The sequence below is a fragment of the Sinocyclocheilus grahami genome, unplaced genomic scaffold (assembly GCF_001515645.1).
Source record: "Sinocyclocheilus grahami isolate Dianchi unplaced genomic scaffold, SAMN03320097.WGS_v1.1 scaffold137.1, whole genome shotgun sequence".
Taxonomy (NCBI): Eukaryota; Metazoa; Chordata; class Actinopteri; order Cypriniformes; family Cyprinidae; genus Sinocyclocheilus; species Sinocyclocheilus grahami.
Genome location: NW_015505316.1, coordinates 409,217 through 433,454, shown reverse-complemented (window position 1 = coordinate 433,454; position 24,238 = coordinate 409,217). Strand labels below are relative to the sequence as shown.

Below are 24,238 nucleotides of genomic sequence, written 5' to 3'. Positions count from 1 at the left end.
GTGTCAAAATGTATGTATGTGTATATTGTATATATATATATATATATATATATATATATATATATATATATATATATATAAGGGTCATATATTGGGGTCAGTGAGACTTTTTTCCATTCAATTGATCAAACATGACAGAAAAGACAGTAAAAGAAGCCTTTTGACCTTGAGTCAAATTCTTGACGCTGTACCTTCATTGTATCCCAGGTATGTCCTTGGCTACCTGCTCTTCCTCATCTTCTTCTTCCTCCCTTCATGGCCCAGCACAGGCAGGCTGCCATGATGTAATTCCTGGGAAGGTTAGGTGGGGAGATATTTAAAGACCTTTGGCAGAGCTATTTCCCAGCCCATTGATTCTGTCATTCACAGGCCAGGCTGACTCCGCTGTGTCTGGGACATCCGATAGGGGCGGTGCGGCCCCCTGAAAAAAACTGGGGCAGCAGGCCGCATAAGCCCCTCACAAAGCCTCACAGAAAGGGTCCTGAAAGAGGACACCTTGAGAAGGATTAGTCACTCTATCCCCTTTGCTTACATTCTTTTCATCTTGTCCCGTACAATCAGAGAGTAATGACATAATCACTGTAAAACCCAGTGTTTTGCCAGATTTGTCACTGCCAGAAAGCGTCACTCGGGTTGGGGACCCTGTGTGACATTCATAGGGATGGAGATCATCTTTACAGGTATAGGTGGGTTTCGTAGGATCCATATGCAACTTGATGTCCAGCTACCAATATAAGCCTTTTCGTTTCTTAAAATCCCAATATCAGTCTTTTACTCTGTGCTTATTGTACTGTAGATGTCACTGCGTTCTGGATTTTTCATTCACATTTATTCATTTAGCAGGGTGTGATGAAGGCCTCATTCAAAATCAACGCGGCCAGTATAGTCTGATTCATGGACAAACAACACTTCTACGCTTCATTCTAGTAAATCAAAAAACAAGCAGTGCAACCAGTGTAATTCGATTCTCATACAAATGGATCTTATAAGCAGGTTCATTTATCGAAGCAAAAATACAGCACAACCAGTGTGATTTGATTCACAAACAAATGACATTAATGAGCTGGTTCTATTTAGCGAATCAAAATGTAGCACAACCAGTGTAATTCGTCTCACGAGTGAACAACTCTTATGAATGAACTCTTGGTTCATTTTAGTGACTTTAGTGACTAGAACATACAGTGCAATGCAACCAGTATAGTTCGATTCATGAATTTAATGACTGTTATGAGCCAGTTCTTTTTAGTGAATCAAAACATTCTGCGTGACCAGTGTAGTTCAATTCTCTTGAGCCAACATATTTAATGGTTATTCGAAAAGATGAGTTACCTGTTTAAATCAGACTAAAACAGTACCCTGTCTAATTTACAAAATTTGCAGAGATGTGTTTTTTCATATGACAGAAATATAGGCTAATGATGAATCAGAATTAAATTATATAGACTCAACAGTGGATTCTAATCACAAGCATGTGAATCTAAATCAAATCCAATCAGGAATCACTACAGTAGCTCTACCTGAAGAAGACATGAAAACATTGTGTTCTCAAAAACAGAGCCTTTATAAATCTGACATTTAACATGACTTATTTGCAAATGTGATTAATTTCAAAGAATATAAATATTTTAATGCATCCCTGCTATTTACTTGAACAGTGGTCACTAGGACATTCACATTAGGTGAACAGACATGAAATGGGGTACAAATAACTCAAATCAAAAAGTCTGCCCTAAACTGAAAGACAACTTTTTGACACACAACTTTTCCAAAAACACTTCATATGAACGTCTCTCACACACATTACGTCGGTGTAGGTGTTTATCGGAAGTATTTCCCAGCTGTCCATTTGACCTACCACAGATAATAAAGGAAATGAGCACCAGTGCAAACTAGCTCAACATTATAATTATATATACAAAGCAGGTGTGATGCTGCAATCAGACTCTCTTCAACTGTTTGACTTTTTTTATGGCGAGAGGAGGGCAGGATAATTCCTCAGTAGATCTCATAATAAGTCTAGTGGCTCTCTCTCCCCTCACATGTCTTCACTAGCCAGGAATGCACACTTGATATACATATAAATATCTAAACAATGTTTACCCTGCTACAGTACGATGGCATGGAACAGCGAGAGTTATCAAAACAACACAGAGCCTCATTACCTCGCCTACATGTTAGTTTTGTAAAGTTACGAGTGTATTCTGACACATACATGTTGTTGTGCTTGGTACGAGTGAAGATAGAGAGTAAATTGGATTCAGACGTCTTTGATGTCACTGTTTAATGACCTGTGGGCCTATAATGGGCGCATTTCCAGCTTTCCCCCCTGAGTAATAACAAAGAGGTTAACTGCCTGTTTCAGCGCTCACGTAAGAATGTGATGAAAGGAGCTTTATGGTAACTGCCAAACAAATATTCGACGTACATGTGAAAGAAAAACTCTATCTGTAGACCATTTGGAGTGTATTAGTTATCAGACCTTGTCTACAGGGAAGGAATTACAGAATAATGAGGCCTTGGTAATGAAATATACAGTGGTGCCGGGTCTGTTACCTGTTAAATGATGGCCTTTGAAGCTTTCTGCTGCTTGATATCCAGCCAATAATCATTTCTCTTTTCGTATCTCTATGTTCTGACTTCCAAAGTAGTAATGACTTGGTACCAAAAGAAACCATAATTGCAGGTAAGAATCTGAGGTGAGGTGTGAATGCGTCCATATAATCAAACCTATAAATCTGTGTACCGACCCATAAAGCTGTGTTTGGGAACATACCATCATCACATTTTGTTCTCTCGCACACATACCATGTACATGAGACTAAGGAAAATTAATATTCGTGTACAGCCATAATTTGGTGTCTTATATGAGCCAGGGTATATGCGAGAAATGGTGGGTGAATTGGGAAATAATGGGTGTGTGACATGGATGATGCACGCAAAATCTGTCTATTTGTTGATATGGTAAAGGGGGATCCTTTCCCAAAGGCATGGGATGGGTAAAAACATCAAGCCATGCATGGATGAATGCACAGACAGTCATGATACACCCTTCTAGAAACAACAATAACTTTGGGAAAGCCCTCAGTCACTGTTTCTCACTGTAAAGTACCTGTATAGTGTTTTTTGCTAACTATTTCTGATGTGTTTGTATTGCGTGCTTTATTTATATTTCAATGCCAATGAGTGTTATTTTTACAGGAACAGCTATTGCATCTTTGTAGTGTTGACAACAGTCCTGAGGAACGTGTTTTAAACATGTTATTGTAAGTATTTTTAATTGTCAGATAGTATTTCCATATTGACATTTTAATTTGGGGCTGAATACTTTTACAAAGTTTTAAATTTAGATATAAATAGACCTAATGGTTGGGTATTTTTAGCTACATACTTGTCAGTGTGTTACTGTAATGTCTGGTAAAATTTGGACCTGAGGTACAAAGATCAACAAACAGAAGCAATTTCTTCATAAAATGTCACTAAACCTCATGGCTGTGTTAGAACAGACCCAGTTTGTAAAGTCTGGACTATACTTGTCACTGAGTTAATGTCATGTAAAAACATTTTGTGTCATTTCGTACCTTCAGACTGTGTAATGAAATGGATATACAGCCTAGATGAGGTTACAAGGTTTTTCACAATCAAACACTGCTGCATAATTGTTGATTGTGGCCTCAAGGCAGATTTTTATGGCCGTGTTTATGTTTGCTGCGGTGCGCTGCCACAAAAATAGTCTCTGACGTTTTTCTCTGAAAATAAGCTGATTTTTTGTTTCTTTTCTCTGAATACACAGTGAGCACTAAGAATTGTGGAGAAATGTTGCATTGTTAATCAAGATAATTATTTGAACACATTTTGATATTCCATTATTACCTAAATAATGTTTTAAGACTATTAAATTAATAATTGAAACTAATTACTGCAATGCTTTTTCAGCAATCATCAGAAAAAACTCTAACAATACACTAATATGTGCACTACATTTAATTGAATTACTCAGGCACTTTGTTCTGGTTAACCCCAAAAAATTAAATTGCAGTTGGCAAACAACCATTTACAATTAAACAGAAGTTTGACATGATACATAAGTAAATGACTTTGTAATTACAGATTCCTGCTCGCACTTGCAGAAGAGTTAGCAGATACCTTTTAAACATTTAGAAGTTAGTGGCTGTTCATGGTGTGGTCAAAACAGACAGAAACATTCTTCAAAATGTCTCTTTTTGTTTTCCACAGCTGAAAGGAAGGTATGGAACAACATGAGGTTATACGTAAATAACACAATTTTCCTTTTTGGGCGAACCTTCTGACCAATTAATAAAAAAAATTAGCTGCAGGTTCTTGTGTTCATCTATTTATGTGAAAATAGCTTTGTGTTTGCTTAGTGTGGCTGTTATAAAGTCTCACAAGTCTCTTTTTGTTTTCCACAGCTGAAAGGAAGGTATGGAACAACATAAATAACACAATTTTCCTTTTTGGGCGAACCTTCTGACCAATTAATAAAAAAGATTAGCTGCAGGTTCTTGTGTTCATCTATTTATGTGAAAATAGCTTTGTGTTTGCTTAGTGGGGCTATTATAAAGTCTCACAAGTCTCTTTTTCTCAGCTTTCTTTCAGACTCTCATCGAAACTCTTTGCTTGACTTTTTTTTACTCAGTCTCTAATGGAGCATTTGGCAGCTTTGCTCCACAAAGCTCTGCTGTTTTAACAGCCCCAAAACAAACTCATCAGAGAAAAATCCACCCCAGTGGTATGCTGAGATAATAACAGCTTGCCATGATCTGTCATGATCTGAAATACTTCAGCGTATAGGGCTTTTCATACAAGCCATGCTACCGCTGTCAACTGAATCGACTGTGTACACAGCGCTCTGAAATATTGGAAAGTTTATCGCACTGAGCAAACCGCTGCACATTCCGTAGGCTATCAGCCTGAAGTCTCTGTGAAAATGTTCCTTTGTGTCCAAAAACATTTCAGAGAACTTTAACTGAATCCTTGCTTTCTGACAGTCAGAGAATGGTTTATACTTTTTTGAGTAAAGAACACGAGGGAACATGATGAAATGAGATATAGATGGACAGAAATGGATATAGATGTGTCTCCACAAACTTCGACGACATTTCCAAGCAGCAACTTCAGGCAAGTTAATCCTTGTCTTGACAGAGATATGGATCCTCCCCGTACACCAACTGATCCGACTCTGATCATTTGAAGTGTTAATGGAAGTTCCTCATATATTTTGAAGTGAAGGTGTTGACTTGTCCATCTTGTGGAAACAGGTTGTAACTCTCTTGCCGAGGCCAAAAGAGAGTACATTCCCCTTAAGCTTTAAGTTAGCTTCTGTGCTAGCATCTGTGGCTTATACTTCTATTTGGCACAGGAAATTAAACAACTCAATGGAGCCGCCAAAGTCGATATTGATCCTTAATAGAACCGCGTTGAATCAACAGTATTCGGGGGACTTCATGACCTGAGCGTTTGTTCTTTTTGGTAATATTAGAATCTTGTGGATAATTTTTTGGCACGACTAGCCTGCTCTGCGCTGCTTTGACATACTGATGATACAGTCTGTATTTATAAAGCATTCCATAAAAGACAATGGAAAAGAAACAAATCATGTCTTTTCCCCATGTTTGGGGAAGATCTGAGGGATTGCCTTCTGCTGTAACAGTATCTGTACAAATCTGTCTGTCTTTTGGATGTCTCCTAATTCACAACAATAACACTCAGACATCCAACATGCAAGAGGCTTGTGTGCTAGTTAAGTTGTTTATTTTGTCTCCTGTCACAAGAATAGAGGGAGAGGAAAAAAATTGCACCCAAGCAAAAATACGAGCTTGTCCCATTCCAGTATGTATAAGAAAAACAAGGGGTTACTTTGTTGCAGCTTAACATGAGGCAGGTCTTTCTGTGAAGAGATGCAGCATGTTAGTTTTACAGATAAGTGATCCAGGTCTCGGTGCCAAACCTAAACAAATTCCATTTCAGACAGCTCACCTCTACAACTTGTCTCTATCTTTGTTTCTATCTCGACCGCAGTTACTTGAAGTTTAGGGAAGGACCCAAGGAGATTCAATTCATATTTGTGGTTACTGGGTTTTATAAAGCCTCACGTTTCATCTAAGCGAAAACATCGTCAGCTCTTCGGCATTGTTGGTGGTTAGTTAACCAAGTAATAATTATGTTTAAAAAAATATTTGTATTCCATATATATAATGTAGTTAATATGTAGAGTGGGTTTTCACATTTTAAAATAAAAAAATGAAACCTTTTTTCTTAGCTTTTGAAATTGATAGATGAAATTTAATGCACAAACTTGGATTTAGATCTTAATGATGGGTGAAATATGGGGACTCATTTTGATGAGGATCATTGTATGATTTTTACAATATAAATGTATCTGAGTAACAGCAGATTACTTCATTGGTACTTTGTAGGTTTTCATCACACCCCTGCAAACAGTGTATTCTTTCAACTAGACAGCCATCTTAAACCATTTTATATAATATTCTGAATGCTACTATTGAGAAAGTAGCTCAAATTGTAGAATCTTCCAAAAAGGGGAAATGTCATTGGTTTGACTGATGATTGCTGAAGTCATTCCAGTGTGGGATTTAAAGGCTTAAAATGTTGCCAAATAGAATGAGTTATATCACAGATTGCATATTTGATAACCTCTCTCTGAGTTAGAAATCTACCTCTCAGAAATCAACTTCAGGCTCTGAGAGCTTATTGAATAGAAGAAGCCAGCAATGTTTCCACTGAAAGCCACTGTATGTGTTTAAAGAGTTGCAAAAAGGAACCCACAGTATAATGCAATGTCTCGGGCCTCTCATTTTTAGGTGAACTGTAACGTTGTCCTCATGGAAACTTGTTGAGCGAGATCAATTTAGAAAGGTTGTTTATTTTTTCACAGACCCTACTGGGCAAAATTGACGTAGCACCTGAGAGAACTACTGAGAAGGAGTAATTAAGAAAAGAGTAAAGTCCTCAAGAGAAAATCTGACTGACTGTGTTTGGCATGAGGTAGTGCTGCATGCCACACAAAAGACCCATTCCTTTACTGCTGTGGTGCAACCTGCCTTGATGTCTGGCACCATTTAATAGCATCTTTAGACATAATTTTCTTGTGAGGGTTTGTAAGCAGAAATTATGACTCATTGGATTTCGTTATGTAGCTACAATGCGCTGCACTCAATGCCAATGGGAGAATGATCTCTGGATTAAATATCTGAAAAATCACACAGTTAGAACTTCTCCCAGTGACTCATCAAATATAAAAATGGGAGTAGCATACCTTTTTTATGCATCCGCTCTGACGTGTACACTAACCAAACCTAATATTATGACAGTTTGTCATGTGTGCATCATATCCGGAATACTTCAAGTTATACAGAAATATGAAAAAACAACAACAACAACAACATGCATGTCATCATTTCTGTGTTTTTATTCAGCAGGTCAGTGAGAACCAGAGAGTGGACCCTCTTGGATCATGGATGGATTTTGTGAAGAGACCTGTGGGCAACTTTCCCGGAAAATGCCGAAAGCGAAAACGACCACTGGTGCGGAAAATCTTTACAATCACATATTATCAAATGTCAAACACATAATCAACAGTAGCACATGAGACAGAGCTGAAATTGTGGCAAGGAGAGGAATTTTCATTCACCCGGAATGTACAGATTAATTCTTATAAATCAAGAATAAATGTAGAATTTAAGAATGTCTTAAGTTAAAGGAATAGTTCACCCAAAAATGAAAATTTACTGAGAATTTAATCACCCTCAGGTCATCCAAAGTGTAGTTTTGTTTCTTCATCAAAACAGATTTGGAGAAATGTATCATTACAGTATATCACTTGCTCACCAATAATTCCTTCGCAGTGAATGGGTGCAAACATCTGATAAAAACATCACAATAGTCCACAAGTAATCCACATGACTGTAGTCCATCAACCAATGTCTTGTGAAGCGAAAACTGTGTTTGTAAGAAACAAATACATCAAGGCAATTTTTTACATAAAACATCCCTTCTGACCAAAATTTCATAGTTCAAAAGTTCATAGTCCAAAATAATGCTTCCTCCAGTGATAAAGTCCTTCTCCTGTTGTCCTTTTACATTACATAGACATATTTGTTTATAACTGTTTTTTACTTGTAAACAGTGCTTGCTTGTGATCTGTGCATATTTCTCTCCTGATTCAGATTTGATGACTTTTTTCACTAGAGAAAGCAATATTATGGATAGAGAACTCAAATTTTAGTCAGAAGAAACTGTTAAAGATCAGTTTGTTGATTACAAACACAGCTTTTCACTTCAGTGGAGTGGTGTGGATTACATGTGGTTTATTGTGATGTTTTTATCAGCTGTTTGAACTCTCATTCTGACGGCACCCATTCACTGCATAGGAACATAATTTGGTGAGCAAGTAATATAATGGTACATTTCTCCAAATCTGTTTTTGATGAAGAAAAAACACCTTCATCTTGGATGGCCTGAGGGTGAGTCCATTTTCAGCAAATTATCTTTTTTGTTAATTATTTCTTTAAGGTTTTTATATAGTTATAGTTATACATATAGTTATTTTAGCCAAGCACCTACAGTGACATTTTTTGGCAATATGCATGTTTTTTTGTATTTTAGTACATTTAGCCTACACATGCTTACCACCATTACTTACTGTACAAGTCATTTTGTGATGGCTAATTAATAAAATAGGTAGCTAGAGACACATGTAAAACTTCAGGTGCAATATACGAACTAACAAGCACCATTGCATATATATGTATTGCACTTCAAAAAAGTTGAGTGTCTAAGAATGAACTTTTAATGTATAATTTATCTCTACCAGAGAATTTGTAATATATTGCATAACACATTCCTTATCACATTTCAAGTTGTAACACGTCATTACATAAAGTGAGATGCTCTTGAGCATTCAAAGAAATTTGAGTATTGATTAAATTGATTTGAAATTCTATAACAGTTATATTTCTTTGCCTATCAGCCTGGTCCCCCGGGCCCTCCTGGACCTCCAGGGCCTCAGGGACCCCCAGGATCCCCTGGGGCAGAGGTCACTCAAGAAGTCCTGCTGCAAGAGTTCAAAGAAATGATCAAAGGTGAGGACCCACAACACATGTGAATCCCAGTGATGGACATTTTCTATCATCATCAAGTGGCTATCATGAAGATGAGCTGGACATTTTGAGAGATACAGTGATGAGGTGTCTTTAAGTGCATACAGTGATGTGTCTGCTTGTGATCTGCTTGAATAGAGGCCACAGAGAAGCGAGCAGCAGTGGACAAGCCCAACGAACCCAGTCAGCTGCCCACGGCTCTGATTACCCTAGAGAGTATGACCTCCTACAGGAGAATCGAGGAAGCTTTCCACTGCAAACTCAAAGGCCCTGTCGTTGTGGACAAAAAGACTCTGGCTGAACTGCAGAACTTTCAGACAGTAAGTGCAGACAGTAAATATATCTGTCTTATCTTGAAATGGAATATCTATCCATCAATCCATCAATCCATCATAATGGATCTAATAGATCCTAACTTTATATTAAACAAAACCAAACAAAAACAAAAAACATATCTTTGGTAACATTTCATTCATTTAATTTTGCATAATACTTCTGACAAGTGTATCTTTAATTCCACATTGTTATATGAACAACAAATCAGTTTCTACACTGATTTAAATGTCATAGTTAATTGTTTGATTCAAAAAGAAGTGACTCAACTGAGCTGATTCGACTTGCTGTTTTGAACTATTCATTAAAACTCTTTTTTATTTTGGGAACGGAAAACAATGCTGTATTTTCTAATAATTCAACAGCCTGTCGTCAATTATTCCTTACTTGACCAGTATCCCTCCTCATTTTCAGCAGTCTTTAATCACCCATTTTACATTAATGTCTTCTGTTATGCTATTGTTTTTAAAAGTGATTGTGTTTATACGTGTGTAGCTTATGGTCAAATAATGCAATCAGTCACAATTAGGCCTATATCTAGACTTTTACCATCAAATGAACAAAAAAGAGCATTTTTAATGTGTTTTATACTTCTTTTTGTTATAATTATTGTTAACAGCCCAACAAAAACGAAGGAAACACTGCATATAAACTGTATGGGTAACAGCAAATTCACATTAATGCAAATTCAAATGAGCATTCCAGCTATTTAAAAACACAGTCATTTACAGTAAATGATACAGCTTCCAAAGCGAACATGTGATCGTCTCGTTGCGGCAGTGGGATCGGCCTTTGCCAGAATGTAAGAAATTCCAGTCTGTTGCAAAAAAATTCAGATTGGCTTATTTTGTCTTGGTTCCATTTGGCTTCTTCATGGTGAGTTTTACACAATTGCTTCCAACCTGTGTGTGTGTGTGTTCAAAGTGAAGTGTGTAAATTCTCCATCACCAAACAGAATTACAAAATCAATCGGCCAGTCAGACAGAGACTGTAAATCCACCCCAATCAGCTTTAAAGACAGCTGTATTAAGGCCACCTGTGATTAAGCTCCTGATTGACTCTTGACATGAACATTAGTGACAAGACATTGGATTGGCTGAATATTTACTCAGCCAATCAAGAAGGGCCTAATCCACCCTCCTCCTAAAAATATATCCTTTTTCTAATGTGCTACATTGCTGTCTTGGTGGTGTACAAAAGGTACTCTGTCTGAGGTTTTGGACGAGTGAGTGGTGTGTAAAAATGGACACCATTTGAAACAGTGTGCTGTTTCAAAGAAGAGCTTTACCCTGTGGCATTCTGATCATCCAAGGACACACACCGAAAATCCATGATTTAGCAGCGTCTTATAGTCACGGAAAAAACTGCGATTGATTAATATGGACAAGATATAATCTAAGCTCCTATGAGCAATTTAATTCTGCTGATCACTGAGGATGTATGATTCTTACTTTCCGTATTAAAGAAATTATGATCATATAGTCTTTCAAATCTGTCAAATGGATGAAATAACGGCTGTTAATGTCAATGCAAAGCTTTATTCATCCAATGTAGAAATAGATGTCAAATAAAATGACGCTCTTCTCACATATCTGTTGGGATCTGACATGTAGCCTATATGAAAGGCATTCATTGTATGTGTTCAAAGCTGACAGCACAAAAATGGCAGAAGCGAACAGTGTTTAGCACACTAATCGGAGGACTCGTTATAAAAGCGTCTGAGTCTGGAACTCTTGGTGGGTTCTGGAGGCGTAATGCAGAATAATGTGGTCTGGCATGGCTGCAGTGTGCAGTTATGATCAAAAACAGAATCGGAGGATTCTTGGCAGATGTCTACATATTTCTAACCATTTAATGGTTATGTGCTCCCAAACTGAGCCCTAAAACTGGTATATTTTAGAGCGCTGTATGCAGAATGCTTGATTTGCATGTGCGTTTATTAGAGTGTGGAGAGCAAGAATTCTGCTGAAAAACCTATTCTTGAGATGCTTGGAATGCTCAGCAATTGACAAAGTATGATTTTCAGATAGAGATAGAGTGAAGGGTGTTGATCAATGGTTATTAGGTGTGTTCACTGTAGGCCCTCTATAATTCTCACCTGTTTCATACCTTCAGCCTCCTGCCAAAGGTGCCTTCCTCAGAGGGACGGGGATGGATCAGTCCACTGGCCGATTTACAGCTCCTGTAACTGGAATTTATCAGTTCTCTGCCAACGTACATATTGGTAAGGAAAGGCTGAAGGGTTCACCTCACCAGTAGCAAACTTTCTGTCTTTTGTAATAATTTGTTTTATTACACTTTTTCAGTCTTAGACATGAGGTTTGGAGGTATGATAATGATTAGCGGAATCAAACCCATGTTCAAACAATAGAATGCATGAATGAACTGCAAAAATGTACACAATTTACGGCGATTTTTAAAGTAAAATTGTATATAGATGGTACACAATTTACAGTCAAAAGAGTAATAGAATATATTAATAATAATATTAATATGTAATTATATATATATGTTATTTTATTATTTCATTAGAAACAGTAATATTGTAAAAATGTTATTACAATCTAAAATTTCTATTTCAGTATATTTTAAGATGAAATATATTCCACACAGCAAAGCTGAATTTTCAACATCATTACTCCAGTCTTCTGTCTCACATGATCTTTCAGAAATCATTCTAATATGCTGATTTGGTCTTTACATTTTTTTGATTAGTATCAGTGCTGAAAATTGTTGTGCTGCTTAGTAGTTTTGTGGAAACCGTGTTACATTTTATTTCAGGATTCTTTGATAATTAGAAAGTTCAAAAGAATACTTTACTTGGAAAACATACAAAATATTTGTAACATTATAAATGGCTTTACTGTCACTTCAGATCAATTTAATGCATCCTTACTGAATAAAATATTAATTTAAAAAAATGTTTACTGACCCCAAACCTTTGAATGTGATGGATATGTAGATTTTTTAAAATTAAAATATGCTTTGGATAAAATTGTCTGCCAAATACAGTAGAGAGATTAATTGAAAATTCAATTTCTCTGCTATAAATACAAATGCATGGGGTACAAATTAATATTTCAATGTCAACTCTATCAGGAGATGCCATCATGTAATGGATGTGTTTCAGACTTGGCACTTTCTCAACAGATGGATTGCATTCCCCTGTAACTTACATTCCAACTGTGCTGCATTTGTTTGCTGAGATTGAGGGTGTCTTGCACAATCTTGCATGTTTAAAAAGCTAAAAAATTTGTGCCGTGCTTGAAAGCGCACAACCGTACTTTTTTTTGATGCTCTAAAGAGGGGGTCCAGTGATCCTTCATCCGTCCTTTCAGAGGCAATGCTTATGTGGAGTTACACTGAAATAAGCCCCAGGGACTCTGAATACAAAACTCTTCTAAGCTGTGGCGCCGTCCATGCAGCTCCAGGAAAAGGAATTGGCTCTTTGCAGTAGACTGTGGCAGAAAATCAACATCCCCAAACAAATTCTCAAATCCACTGTAGCCCAATATTTAGACGCGGCTGGAGGTCAAACATGATTGGCTGTGGCATCGTGTGCTCCACATACAAAGCTCTGTCAAACAACATTTCAACAGCCTTTACTCTTCATACAACAGTTTGTAGTGCATGTCTGTAAAGTATTCTCAGGAAATATAATTTTTTTGTACTTTGTGTACTTTCTTGCAGACCACACTGAGGTGAAGAAAAGTAAGAACCAGCTGAGAGCCAGAGACAATGTCCGAGTTTTGATCTGCATTGAATCACTCTGCCACAGATATACGTAAGTTTGCTTTATCTCACATTAAAGGCATAGTTCACCCAAAAATAAAAATTCTGTCATTATTTATTGAGCCTCATGTCATTCCAAAACTGTATGAAGTTCTTTCTTCTGTGAAACATCTTAGCTTTTATGCCATTGCAAACTAGCTTAAAGGGATAGTTCACCCAAAATGAAATTCTGTCATCATTTACTCACCCTTATGTTGTTCAAAACCTACTGTATATGAGTTTCTGTCTTCTGTTGAACACAGAAAAAGATATTTAGAAGAATTTGTGTAACCAAACAATTTCTGGTTCCCACTGACTTCCATAGTATTTTTTCCCCGTACTATGACTTTAAGTCAATGGCTACCAGCAACTTCATACAACTACATTATACTTTTTTTAAAGTCTATGGAGCCCATAAGGGGAAACTGTGATGGAAAATAAAATGAGATAAATGTAATGCTTTTTACGTTCCCCAGAACAATTATATGAGGCGGGAGGAAAAATTATATTTCAGTGCTTTTGTGAGCAAATGCAAAGTTTCTCTGGGTAATGCAATACTTGTGCAAGAGAATACAAAAGTTTTGTGAATGAACAACATTTCTCAGGGATTGCAAACATTTTGCGAGCAAACGCAAAAGCTTTCAAATACATTTTTTCCTCCAACGTCCCTTTAGGGGCTCCGGACAAGTCCTATAAATTCATACAATAGATTTGTGTGATAAGCAGACTAAAATTTAAATGATTATTTACTGAAAACCTCTTGAGAGAAGTAGTGATGTTTGATTCATGAATGAATCATTCAAACTATATAATTAAAGTGCTAGTATTTTAGTGTGTTTCCAACTGGCCACACAGAGTTTCTTGTGATTTTCTTGTGATTTTCTTTGATTTCAGGCCTTTCTGTCAGACTTAGTGTTAGCAGAACCATCCAGGAGAAAATCTGACACCAGCAATTTTGTTAGAAAAGTTATTATGATTACATTATGTATAATTTACCCTCAAGTAGTCTATTTATTAACATTCGATTTTGGACCCATTGTCCACAGACCACATCAATATAAATTCATGATTCAGACTCTAAGGAATACATCGCTTATGATGAAAATTTGTATTTTTCTTGAGCTCCTTTTTACATTCAGAGCATGTGGTTTTTATTTCAGTGGCTTAAGCGTGTGAGTGCATGTCATAAAAATCCTCTTTCACAAATCAAACAAAAATGAATTTACTTAAAAGAAAAGAGAAAGAAAAAATACTAGGAGTTCATGAGGTGGGGAAGGGGGAATGGGGGTGGCAGATCAGCCTGGAAGTCTCTTCCAGTGTTTGCTGGTTGTTAGTGCTCTTTTGCTCTTAGTGAGTAACGCATGGGCTGTAAAGCATGTTGTCTGTTCTAGCTTGTGTGGAACCAGCAAGGCATTTCCTGTGTTAAAGTGGAGCAGGCCTTTAAAAAAAATGTCCTCTCACCTTCAGTCTGGTCCTTGTCACCTTAGTAACCTTTACCGCCACCTTTGACTCTTGGGTCCAGGGTGCGAACTACGGGGGAGCTAGGGGGAGCTCGGCTCCCCTTAGTGAGACATGGGCTCCCCTGAAAATGGGATTTGTGAAATTTTGGGGGGTCTCAAAAAATATTGACAATGTTATTTTGACGTGCAATTTCGGTTTTGTGTAATGTGATCATCGTGGATTGTTATGTGTAAAATTGCAAAAATATAATTCATGCATGCATGACGGCGATTTAAACCTAATTCACTTCAATAAAGATAACTATACATGCTATTCTTGTCATGAGCATCAAGGTGTGTGGGGGCGCTGCGGTGCAAATTCCACTCATGTTTAGTACATGTTAACTCAAAGATTCATAGAAAAAATATAAACGCTGGACTCTGTGGGCGATTCTGTGTTAAGGTAAGGCATGTTATTCGCAATTATGTGTTGTGGCTGGGTTGTTATAGGTCTGCGTGACTCTCGATGTCTTAGGCCTAATTGAACGGAGGAATTATGGTATTCTTCTGTAGCCTGACGACGAGTAACTTTACGTTAACCGTTGTTCATGTGAACTCAAAGACAGCCTGATGCTTTGTTTATAGACTATTTGGGTGGCTGTTTGCTGTTTCACCTATCAATTTGTGTCGATAAAGTATAATAGGGTAAATCCTGTATAGTGATTTATCCTATATAGTGATTGCATAAAGCAAGTAGTGCATACACTTGTAGCTGTTATGTATCTTTGTAAGTCATTGTAAGCCCTCTTTTGAGGCATGCGCAAGCGCACGAAGCACCCCCCCCCCGTTATAAAAAAAAACAAGTGGGCTCCCCCAAAGTCCACGGTATAGTTCAAACACTGCTTGGGTCCCTGTTGGTCTTAGCAACAGTACTGAAGGGTAATTCCTAAAATGTATTGCTGCAAAGTGCTAATAGAGACCTTTAAAGGAAAAGTATTAATTTTAAGGAATGTACTTTTATGTATAACAAAACAAAGTGATCTTTCTTTGAATAACCTTAACACTGTGCCATGATTTCACTTAGTAAATATTAACTTTAATGGAATTATTTTACAATTACACTACTTTATCTTTTGCTTAAATTAAATTAAATTAAATTATTATTATTATTTTTTATTTAATTTGAATTTGAAATTGAAATTAAATTAAATTAAATTAAATTAAATTGAGTAGAGGGGTCTAACTACTGCTTTGCTTCCATATCTTGGATAGGGGAATTTGTGAACTGTCACATAACTTCTATGCAATGTAATATATCACTAAGAATCTAATCTCTACTGACTGTGTTGATTTTATATTGACTTGTGAAGTCTACAAATCAATAATTTGTTCACTCAAAATATTTTCTATACCATAATAGATCCTTGGAAATGATTGTTGGCCTTGAGAGTAACAGCAAGATATTTACAGTATCTGTTCATGGTCTGCTGGAACTTCAGGTAAGAATTAGTTAAACACACTCCACTCAGTTTAATGCAGTTTTGATTTTATGTAGTTGTATCCTTATCATACAAATCTGGTGTTTCTGCAGCTGTTAAGGTAAAAAAAAAAATAAAAATAAAAATAAAAAACCTAGTTAAAATCTTAACTTAAAACAAATCAGAATAAGTTTGTTAATGAACGTTTCTGGTCTTATTGTAATTGATTCATCAGTGCATGTTTTTATTATTTAAAAAAAGTTAACTTAGTACGTAGTGGATAATGTTAACCAACATCTAAATAGCTATTTTTGTAAACGCTACATTTAGTCTGGATCAATTCTGGTATGAAACAGTTTTCATTATCCAAAAAATCTCGCTGAATAACCTGTTTCTTAAAGGGGTCATGAACTGAGAAATCTAAATTCCCTTCATCTTTTGACATATAAGTTGTCATTGTACAAAAACATCCTGTAAGTTTCTCTTATTAGTCTAAAAACAGCTTATATTGAAGCCAGTCTGCAAAACTACAAGTTGTGGAATGTACCAGTCTATGATGTAATAGTGTGGATAAACACCGCCTCCGCAGATGATGATCAACGCCTGCTTCCACATCACTGCCTGTTTAGCCCCGCCCACCAATTCACACACATTGTAGGTAAATGACAAGAGCTGCAAATGCAGGTCTACACAGAAACCAAATGATAAACTTTATTTGATTAACTTTATTTTTAATGAAGTGTCAGAACACGTCAGGAAGAACTTGGTCCTTTGTTCACTTCATTTTACCATGGATTTGTTTCGCAAACAAGGCATAATTTGATTTTCGGAATGACTGAAACTAAAAGACGGTGCTGTGCTGACTAAGTGTGAGTAACCGTTTTCATTACGTGATCACTATTGCTTTGTCTTCTTACAGATCATTTGATATGTACTGAGTATTTATGCGTTTTTAACCTAAACAGCAGTGTCCATCTGTGAAGAATTCAGGCTGTCAAACATACACAACTGTTAGCCAATCATAGCAGTGGGCGTTTACTTACGAGTCTACAGTCCGCCACGACTATTCAAACAGAGCGCTCTGGTGAGGGGGTTAAAACAGGACAGAAAATAGCCTATTACTTCTAAATTATGATGTTTTTTTATGTAGAAATCTTGATAACATTATAAGTGGACCTCAGAGAACAGTACAAAAAAATAAATAAAAGGCAGTTCATGACCCCTTTCAATACATAAAATTAAGTAAAATGTGTTGCAGATTGACATCGACTTTAAATAATGTGATGTTTTCTTTCTCACAGGCCGGGCAGTACACCTCCATATTCGTGGACAATGCAGCTGGAGCATCGATCACAATACAGAATGGTTCAGATTTCATGGGCATGTTGTTGGGGGTATAGTCTTGTTTTACAGCCAGACTATATCTGGCAGGCCACGTAAGACTGCATAGCTCCTCTTTGGACTATCATCCAGCACCATATATCCTCACGAGACAATATGTGACTGCTACAAAGCTCTCGGCTTGCTCATGGACGAGACATGGACATATTAAAACCCACAAAGCAGAGACAGTTGGATGCAAAACTGAAAGACTTTACTGAGGACAGTCGTTCCACATCTGCCTCTATCATGTGCCGTCTACAATGAGGTTTTTACCTCTTCAGAAAGATCAGTTCTCACTGTTTCCACTCGCCATGTTCTATTTTGTGATTAATAGATGTATACAAAGAGATTTTTGTATTTTGACATTGTGTTGTTATGTCCTTCCTCTTAATTAATAGTGTTTATACAGAATGTTTATATACACAGTTTGTTTTCTATGGTGAGAGGTTTTCTACAATACAAAAGCTAAACTATTTTGGATTAGGCTTGAAGGAATATTTCACCCCAAAATGAAAATTTGTTAATGATTTCTCAGCCTCAGGCCATCCAAGATGGGTTTCTTTTTCATTGAAACAGATTTGTAGAAATTTAGCATTACGTCACTTGCAATGGATCCTCTGCAGTGAATGGGTGCCGTCAGAATCCAAACAGCTGATAAAAACGAATCCATCATTAAGACTGCTAATGCTAAATTTCTTCAAATCTCATTCAATGAAGAAACAACTCATCTTGGATGGCCTGAGGGTGAGAAAAAATTCTAAATTTTCTCATTTTTGTGTGAACTATTCCTTTAAGAATTTTGTGATCTTTAGAGGTGTTACCCAAAGCACCTCCTCTTTTGCATACATGCCTATATTTTTTAAATATAACAAGCTAGACAGTTTTATTTACTATGCAGCTCAGAAAAGCATGTTGTAGTGACTTGATTATTGATAAAAGAACAGATTTTCCATTATACTCGGCCAAAAGAAGGAAACAGCCAAATATAAGAAAAGAAACAAGATGAATGACTCAGTCTATTTTTACATCCAACAGCTAAGTCCCAAACAATAGCGTTTATCAAGGAGTGTGTTTGAATGTGTGTTTGGAAAGCTTCTGCCATGATCGATTAGACATGTTAGAGTCCTGCTGAGTTCTCATTTTGTTTACTGCTATGCCAAATACGTCATCTGAATGCTCTGTTTTTCACGTCTCCATGGAAGTTTATTCTTGCTTTCTTTCAGATGTGTTACTTTTCTTCCTTTCCCCCGCAACGTCGTCTTTGTTATTAACTTAGTAAATGCAGAAATTCAAATGCACATATATTAGCATATGTACAATTTCCCATACAAATTATTTATGTTTAAATGTATCTGCCAATTAAAACAGATTTATTTTTTTAATTGGCTTCTAGCCTTCCAGTAGATCTCAATACAAGTGAAATTAATGTAAGCGAACCTGTTTAAATATACAGTATTTGCTTGTATTGTGGTGTAATGGAAATGAACCTATATTCAATAAATGTAAAATATATCTATTCACCTGGGCATGCTTGCGGTTGACTCGAAATTACTTTTATGAGCGTTGAAATCTTGCTAACGTTCGTAATTCTCTGCTCGATAAAGCAGGCAGGACGTACTCCCGGTGCCGCACGATGAAGCTCATGGAAAATATTCTTTGGTGCAGTAGTGTGGAAAATGCTTCTTTGCATCATTTGCATTGTAAATAATCCAGGATACCTCAAATACCTTGGCAAACAAGAGCGCGTCTGACAGACTGATGGTGGTACAGTATGCCACCTGGGCACACCAGAGACCCATCAATGAAATCTTGTCATTTGAGTGTCATTTAGATTGTCACATGAAAAAACACAACACTCACATTGCACAGATAAATAATGGTTTTTTTTAAGCCGCTGCGCCTTCAAGCCTCATCTTTAGTCAATAGGCCTTTTGGTTTTTCTTTTCTACTTACACTCTCAGAAAATATGGTACAAAAGTAGTTATCTGACATGTACATATTAGTACCTAAAAGGTACTACAAGTACCTAATTAATGACAGAATTAAAATTTTTGGGTGAACTATCCCTTTAACATTTGTTAACTACATTAGTTACCGTGAACTAACAATGAACAATACTTTTGCATTTATTAATCTTAGCTAATGTTAATCTCAACATTTACCAATACATTTAAGATCAAAAGTTCTGTTTACATCAGTTAATCCACTATGAACTAACATGACCATGGACATTTTAAAGGAGATGCCCCTTTTTACACTATGTAATATAAGTCTCGGGTATCCCCAGAATGCGAAGTTTCTGCAAAAAAATTTTTTTTATTATATTATTTTGAAAATGCCTATTTTAATGGAAGTACATTCATACTGTTTTTGTGCATGTCTCTTTAAATGCAAATGAGCTGCTGCTCCCTGCCCCCTTTTCCAGAATAGGGCTATGCCTTTACAGCTTGTTCCTCAGATACTCTGCTACTCTGCTTTCCTCAAATATTTTATTTTTAGTTATAAAAGAATACAACATTTATATTTTATAACTAAGCTTTATCTCAATTAAGATGATTAAAAAGGTTTTTTTGTTTGTTGTAGTTTTAGTGTAGGTTAATGATAACAGCACTATTCAGTTTTGTGGTACACTCGCACTTCCACTGTTTCTTCTCAGTCGATTCTAACAGCTTATAAAAGAGTTAAACGACTTGATTAGTTCTCTTTAAAAGTGCACGGCAACATTAGTGTCCTTAACCACATGTTTCTGTGCTCCAATTAATGTTATTTTAAGAAAATGGCCATGCAGCCCTTGAGCCAAGAGTTTTAATGCCAGGCAAAGCATAGTTAGTTTTTAAAACCACATGTTCCAATAACCACAGTATAAATCTACAACTAAATTATGAAGGAGTTTAGCTGTCTATGTTTTCAAACATTTGACTGAAAAAGTCATGTCTAGAAATCTTGTCTAGAACATAACTCACACATATTAAACAGGCTTGTTCAAAAAGCTGCAGTGTAAAATGTGAAGGCCTTACATGGGTTTTTATTGATGTGTTCTATAATATTTACACATAATAGGAAAGCCTCATTTAAATTGGGATCACCCAAACAGCAACATTAATTATTAGACACTTTTCCAAATATCAACTAATCTTATTCACTTTTAGAGCTCATTCTTTTGTTTCGAGAGCTGAAAGAGATTACCTGCAGACACTGTGTAACTAGCATTCAGTTATTATCCCTAAGTGCAAAGAAAAGTGGTGCAAAATTGTCACAAGTGTTGGGAGTCTTTTGTGTGTACATTTTTCAGATAATAAGGGCTTAATTTAGTCAAGCTGTTGCAAAACTGTTACAGACCTGGACACAAAAATAGACTGAATCATCATCACTTATTTGCTGGATTTTCTTTTCTGTTGACCAAGCATCATGGAAAATCTGTTGTTAAATCAATTACCAGCATACATGCTTTTTGAAGGTGCATAGTAAACTCGTACAAAAATCCAGTCATGTATGCACAAAAGGAAATGTGCATTTTGGATTACATCTAAAAAAAAAAAAAACATTAAGCCTATCGATGAACTCCAAGATTAGCTGATTTTCTTTAACTTAAGTGTCTCAGGCTGTGATTTTTTTAATTGATCATAACAGATATCAGCTTCTTTCCTTTTGTTAAATAAGGCTCACAAAAGTTCCTTGAAAAACTTTATAATTTACATTTTTACTACTTTTGAAATGCCTTTTTATGTGTTTTATTACATATTTTTCTATTACATATTTAATGTTAAACATTTAAGACTGCAATCAACTAAAAAAATAAACATAAATCAGATAAATAAATAAATAAAGACATAATTATATGAAAATAATTTATTTACATTTTTCTGCCCTATAGTTATTTCTACCACACTGAATGATCATGATTTTTTTCAAAAGCCAGTGAAGAGTGTGAAATAAAATGTATTTAGTAATTTTATTCCAAAAATGTAGTATAATTTCCACCAGTCAAACAATGCATCAATACTGTATATACAGTATACTGTCAAACACAATTTATCAATTGAGATTTGATAGAAATTTTCAGGTGAAAAAAAGTTATTTGGTGAGGCATGTACGTTTACTGACAGAAGACAAATATGACTTAATTTGACAAAATATTTTGGGAATTTTATAGCCATGAAATAGCTGCAACATTGGCCAGCATCATTCATTAACTGCTCTGTTTAAATCTTTGTCTTTGTATTCGGTGGTTTTGTATTAATGTGTAATTTGGTAGCGGCCCTTAGCTTCTTTTTATAAAATGTAAAAAAATGTAGGTCTTATTCACAGAGGACTTAGTTCTTGCATATTGCCATTAATAATTCTCAAATAGGAGGACTATCACTGCAAAGGCTTTGTCTTTTTGTTGTTATGTTGTTGTTTTAAATATGTTTAATGACAGCTATGTGAGCATGCTTCAACTCATTCACCATCCCAATGTGGAGCACTCGGAGCCTGCCAAGGCAGTTGCGAAACCACCTTGCACCACAAACTCTCTGACAGGAATTTCCCATTGCCCCATTATCAGCATCAGACAAGCTGAGTGATCCCAATTACCTCTTGCCCAAATGCTAAGAGCAACTTTTTTTTTTCAGAGAGGAGAGTGAACGTTTATGAATGGTTCCATTGTGAATGTGAAGTTTCCTTGTTCACTGAGCACTGTATAAACAATCACAGCGTATGGCTGTAGCCTATAGGTTTTAATTAATAGATTCCTCATCCTCAACAAGAGGACAGGTAGGAAGATAACAGCACAGACGTGCAGGGACTGACTCCAGAGATAAAATGAGGCACCGTTAGATGCTTAACAGTCTTCCTAGTCACAAATCTATGCCTTCATTGTTGCACTGTAAAAAACAAAAATGTTCCTTCATAAGATAATAACAGCAGCTTTTTCAAATCTATTGAGATGATTTCAAAGCTAGGCCTTTAAAAAAATATTCAGACTTTTAATCTTTATTAAAGTTCTGACTTTAATAATATTACACTACACTGTTCAAAAGTCTATCTATCTATCTATAATGTAGAATTATTTGATGAATAAAAAATAAAAAATAAAATAACTCTTTAGTAAAATTATAAGTCTTTACTGCTACTTTACTGATGTAATGCATCATTGCTGAATAAATGTAATTATTTCTGTAATCTAAAATCTTACTGACCTTTGAACTGTAGTGTAAATTTCTGTATTAAAGAAAATCTTAGATATACTGGGAAGGTTGCTCTTTACTGACACTAATAAAACCATAAAACCTCTGTTCAAAATATTAAATATTATTTAAAGTAATACAGCCACCTTTCACAACATAACTGTATTTAATATGTAGGCTATTTAAATGGTCTTTTTCATAAAACTACTATGAAACAGCAAAAAAAAAAAAAAAAGTAAGGAATATGACAAGCCATTGTTTAAGGAAAGCATTAAGGAAATTATAACATTATAACTGACCTGATAACATAAAAATTGTAACAGTTGTATACAGTTACTGCATATAAAACACATGCGACAACTTATGAAACTTGCTCTAAGAACATACATTTTTGGTAAAAATCTACTTTCGTAATATAGCTGAACCACCAAGTTCCAGTGTGGTTTTATTGTTCACTTCTTTCCCCAACAGCTATTACAAATAGTGTGTTTGTTTTTTTTGACGGATTGAATTCACAAAAATATTTAAGGTAGTTGTGAAACCAACTCCCCAGAGAAAACAGAATTCGTGCTTGGTTTGACTCCAAACATTATAGTTTTGATATATTGTAGCCCATGTGACAACTAGCCCCGGTATTTCCTACACTACTACAGTATATGTACCACATGACCAAATCCTGAAGTGAGACACAAAAAGTGTTTCTGGACATTATACAAGACCATCGCAGTGGACGTTTGGAATGAGACATAGTTCTCTACTATTGCTCCAAATTTCCTATTTGTCAGCATTTCCAAACAAGGCCACCTGAAGAGAACAGAGCAGACAGAGAGACTCTCTCCCTGGGCGACGCTGAGTCCCTGTATATTATGTTTTGTGCATGCTTCAGATTTTTTCATGGCAACCCGAGTTACTCTAAACAGCTCTGTGCAGCCCCAGCCCCACTGATACCAGTCGCCACCAAACACACCAGTCACCATGGCAGCAGCTCGATCCTGTCTTGTTTCAGTCTATTGGGTGAAAGATTGGATGAGGTAAAAAAAAAAAAAAATGCCTAAAACTGTCTAAGACATTTTCCCGTGATATTTCAAGTTGCACAATGTGCAATTTTCTTAAATTGCACATCTCGTGCTCTTTTTGTTTATTATCGCTATTAGCAGTATTATTTGTCCGCCTGTCTCTAAGTCCTCACCTGGCAACATAGTTTCTTTCTTTTTTTTTTTATCCCACTCTCTTTTTAATCCCACTTGTATTTGTGGTGTTCTGGATTATAAATGAGCCTGACAAGTCTCTCCAAATTTACGTTACAATGTGCAGCACTGTAAAGCTTTGGAATGAGCAAAGTACACAGACAGTGAGCAACGATTGATTTTCCTATAAATTGTGAGCGGGAGCTATTGCTCAGACAAGGAGGCTCCGGTAAGACACTGAAGGCCTTGCCAGGAATGAGAATGATGCTCTTGTCTCTGTCTATTCCCCTGTCTCATTCTGCATGCAGAGAGAGAGAGAAAGAGAAAGAGAGAGAGAGAGAG

The 24,238-nt window shown here is 36.1% G+C and overlaps 1 protein-coding gene across 1 annotated transcript in view; it reads left to right on the top strand.

The window, feature by feature from the left end:
* The window catches only part of LOC107591142 (adipolin-like), a 23,791-nt gene extending 5,745 nt beyond the window's left edge, over window positions 1-18,046 (top strand). The window contains exons 2-8 of the mRNA XM_016280184.1: window positions 7,455-7,562; window positions 9,008-9,119; window positions 9,276-9,457; window positions 11,586-11,694; window positions 13,161-13,254; window positions 16,101-16,179; window positions 17,460-18,046. Of these exons, the coding sequence (XP_016135670.1) occupies window positions 7,455-7,562; window positions 9,008-9,119; window positions 9,276-9,457; window positions 11,586-11,694; window positions 13,161-13,254; window positions 16,101-16,179; window positions 17,460-17,558 (783 nt within the window). The 3' untranslated portion in view covers window positions 17,559-18,046. The remainder of the gene's footprint in view (window positions 1-7,454; window positions 7,563-9,007; window positions 9,120-9,275; window positions 9,458-11,585; window positions 11,695-13,160; window positions 13,255-16,100; window positions 16,180-17,459) is intronic.
* The last annotated feature ends 6,192 nt before the right edge of the window (window positions 18,047-24,238 follow it).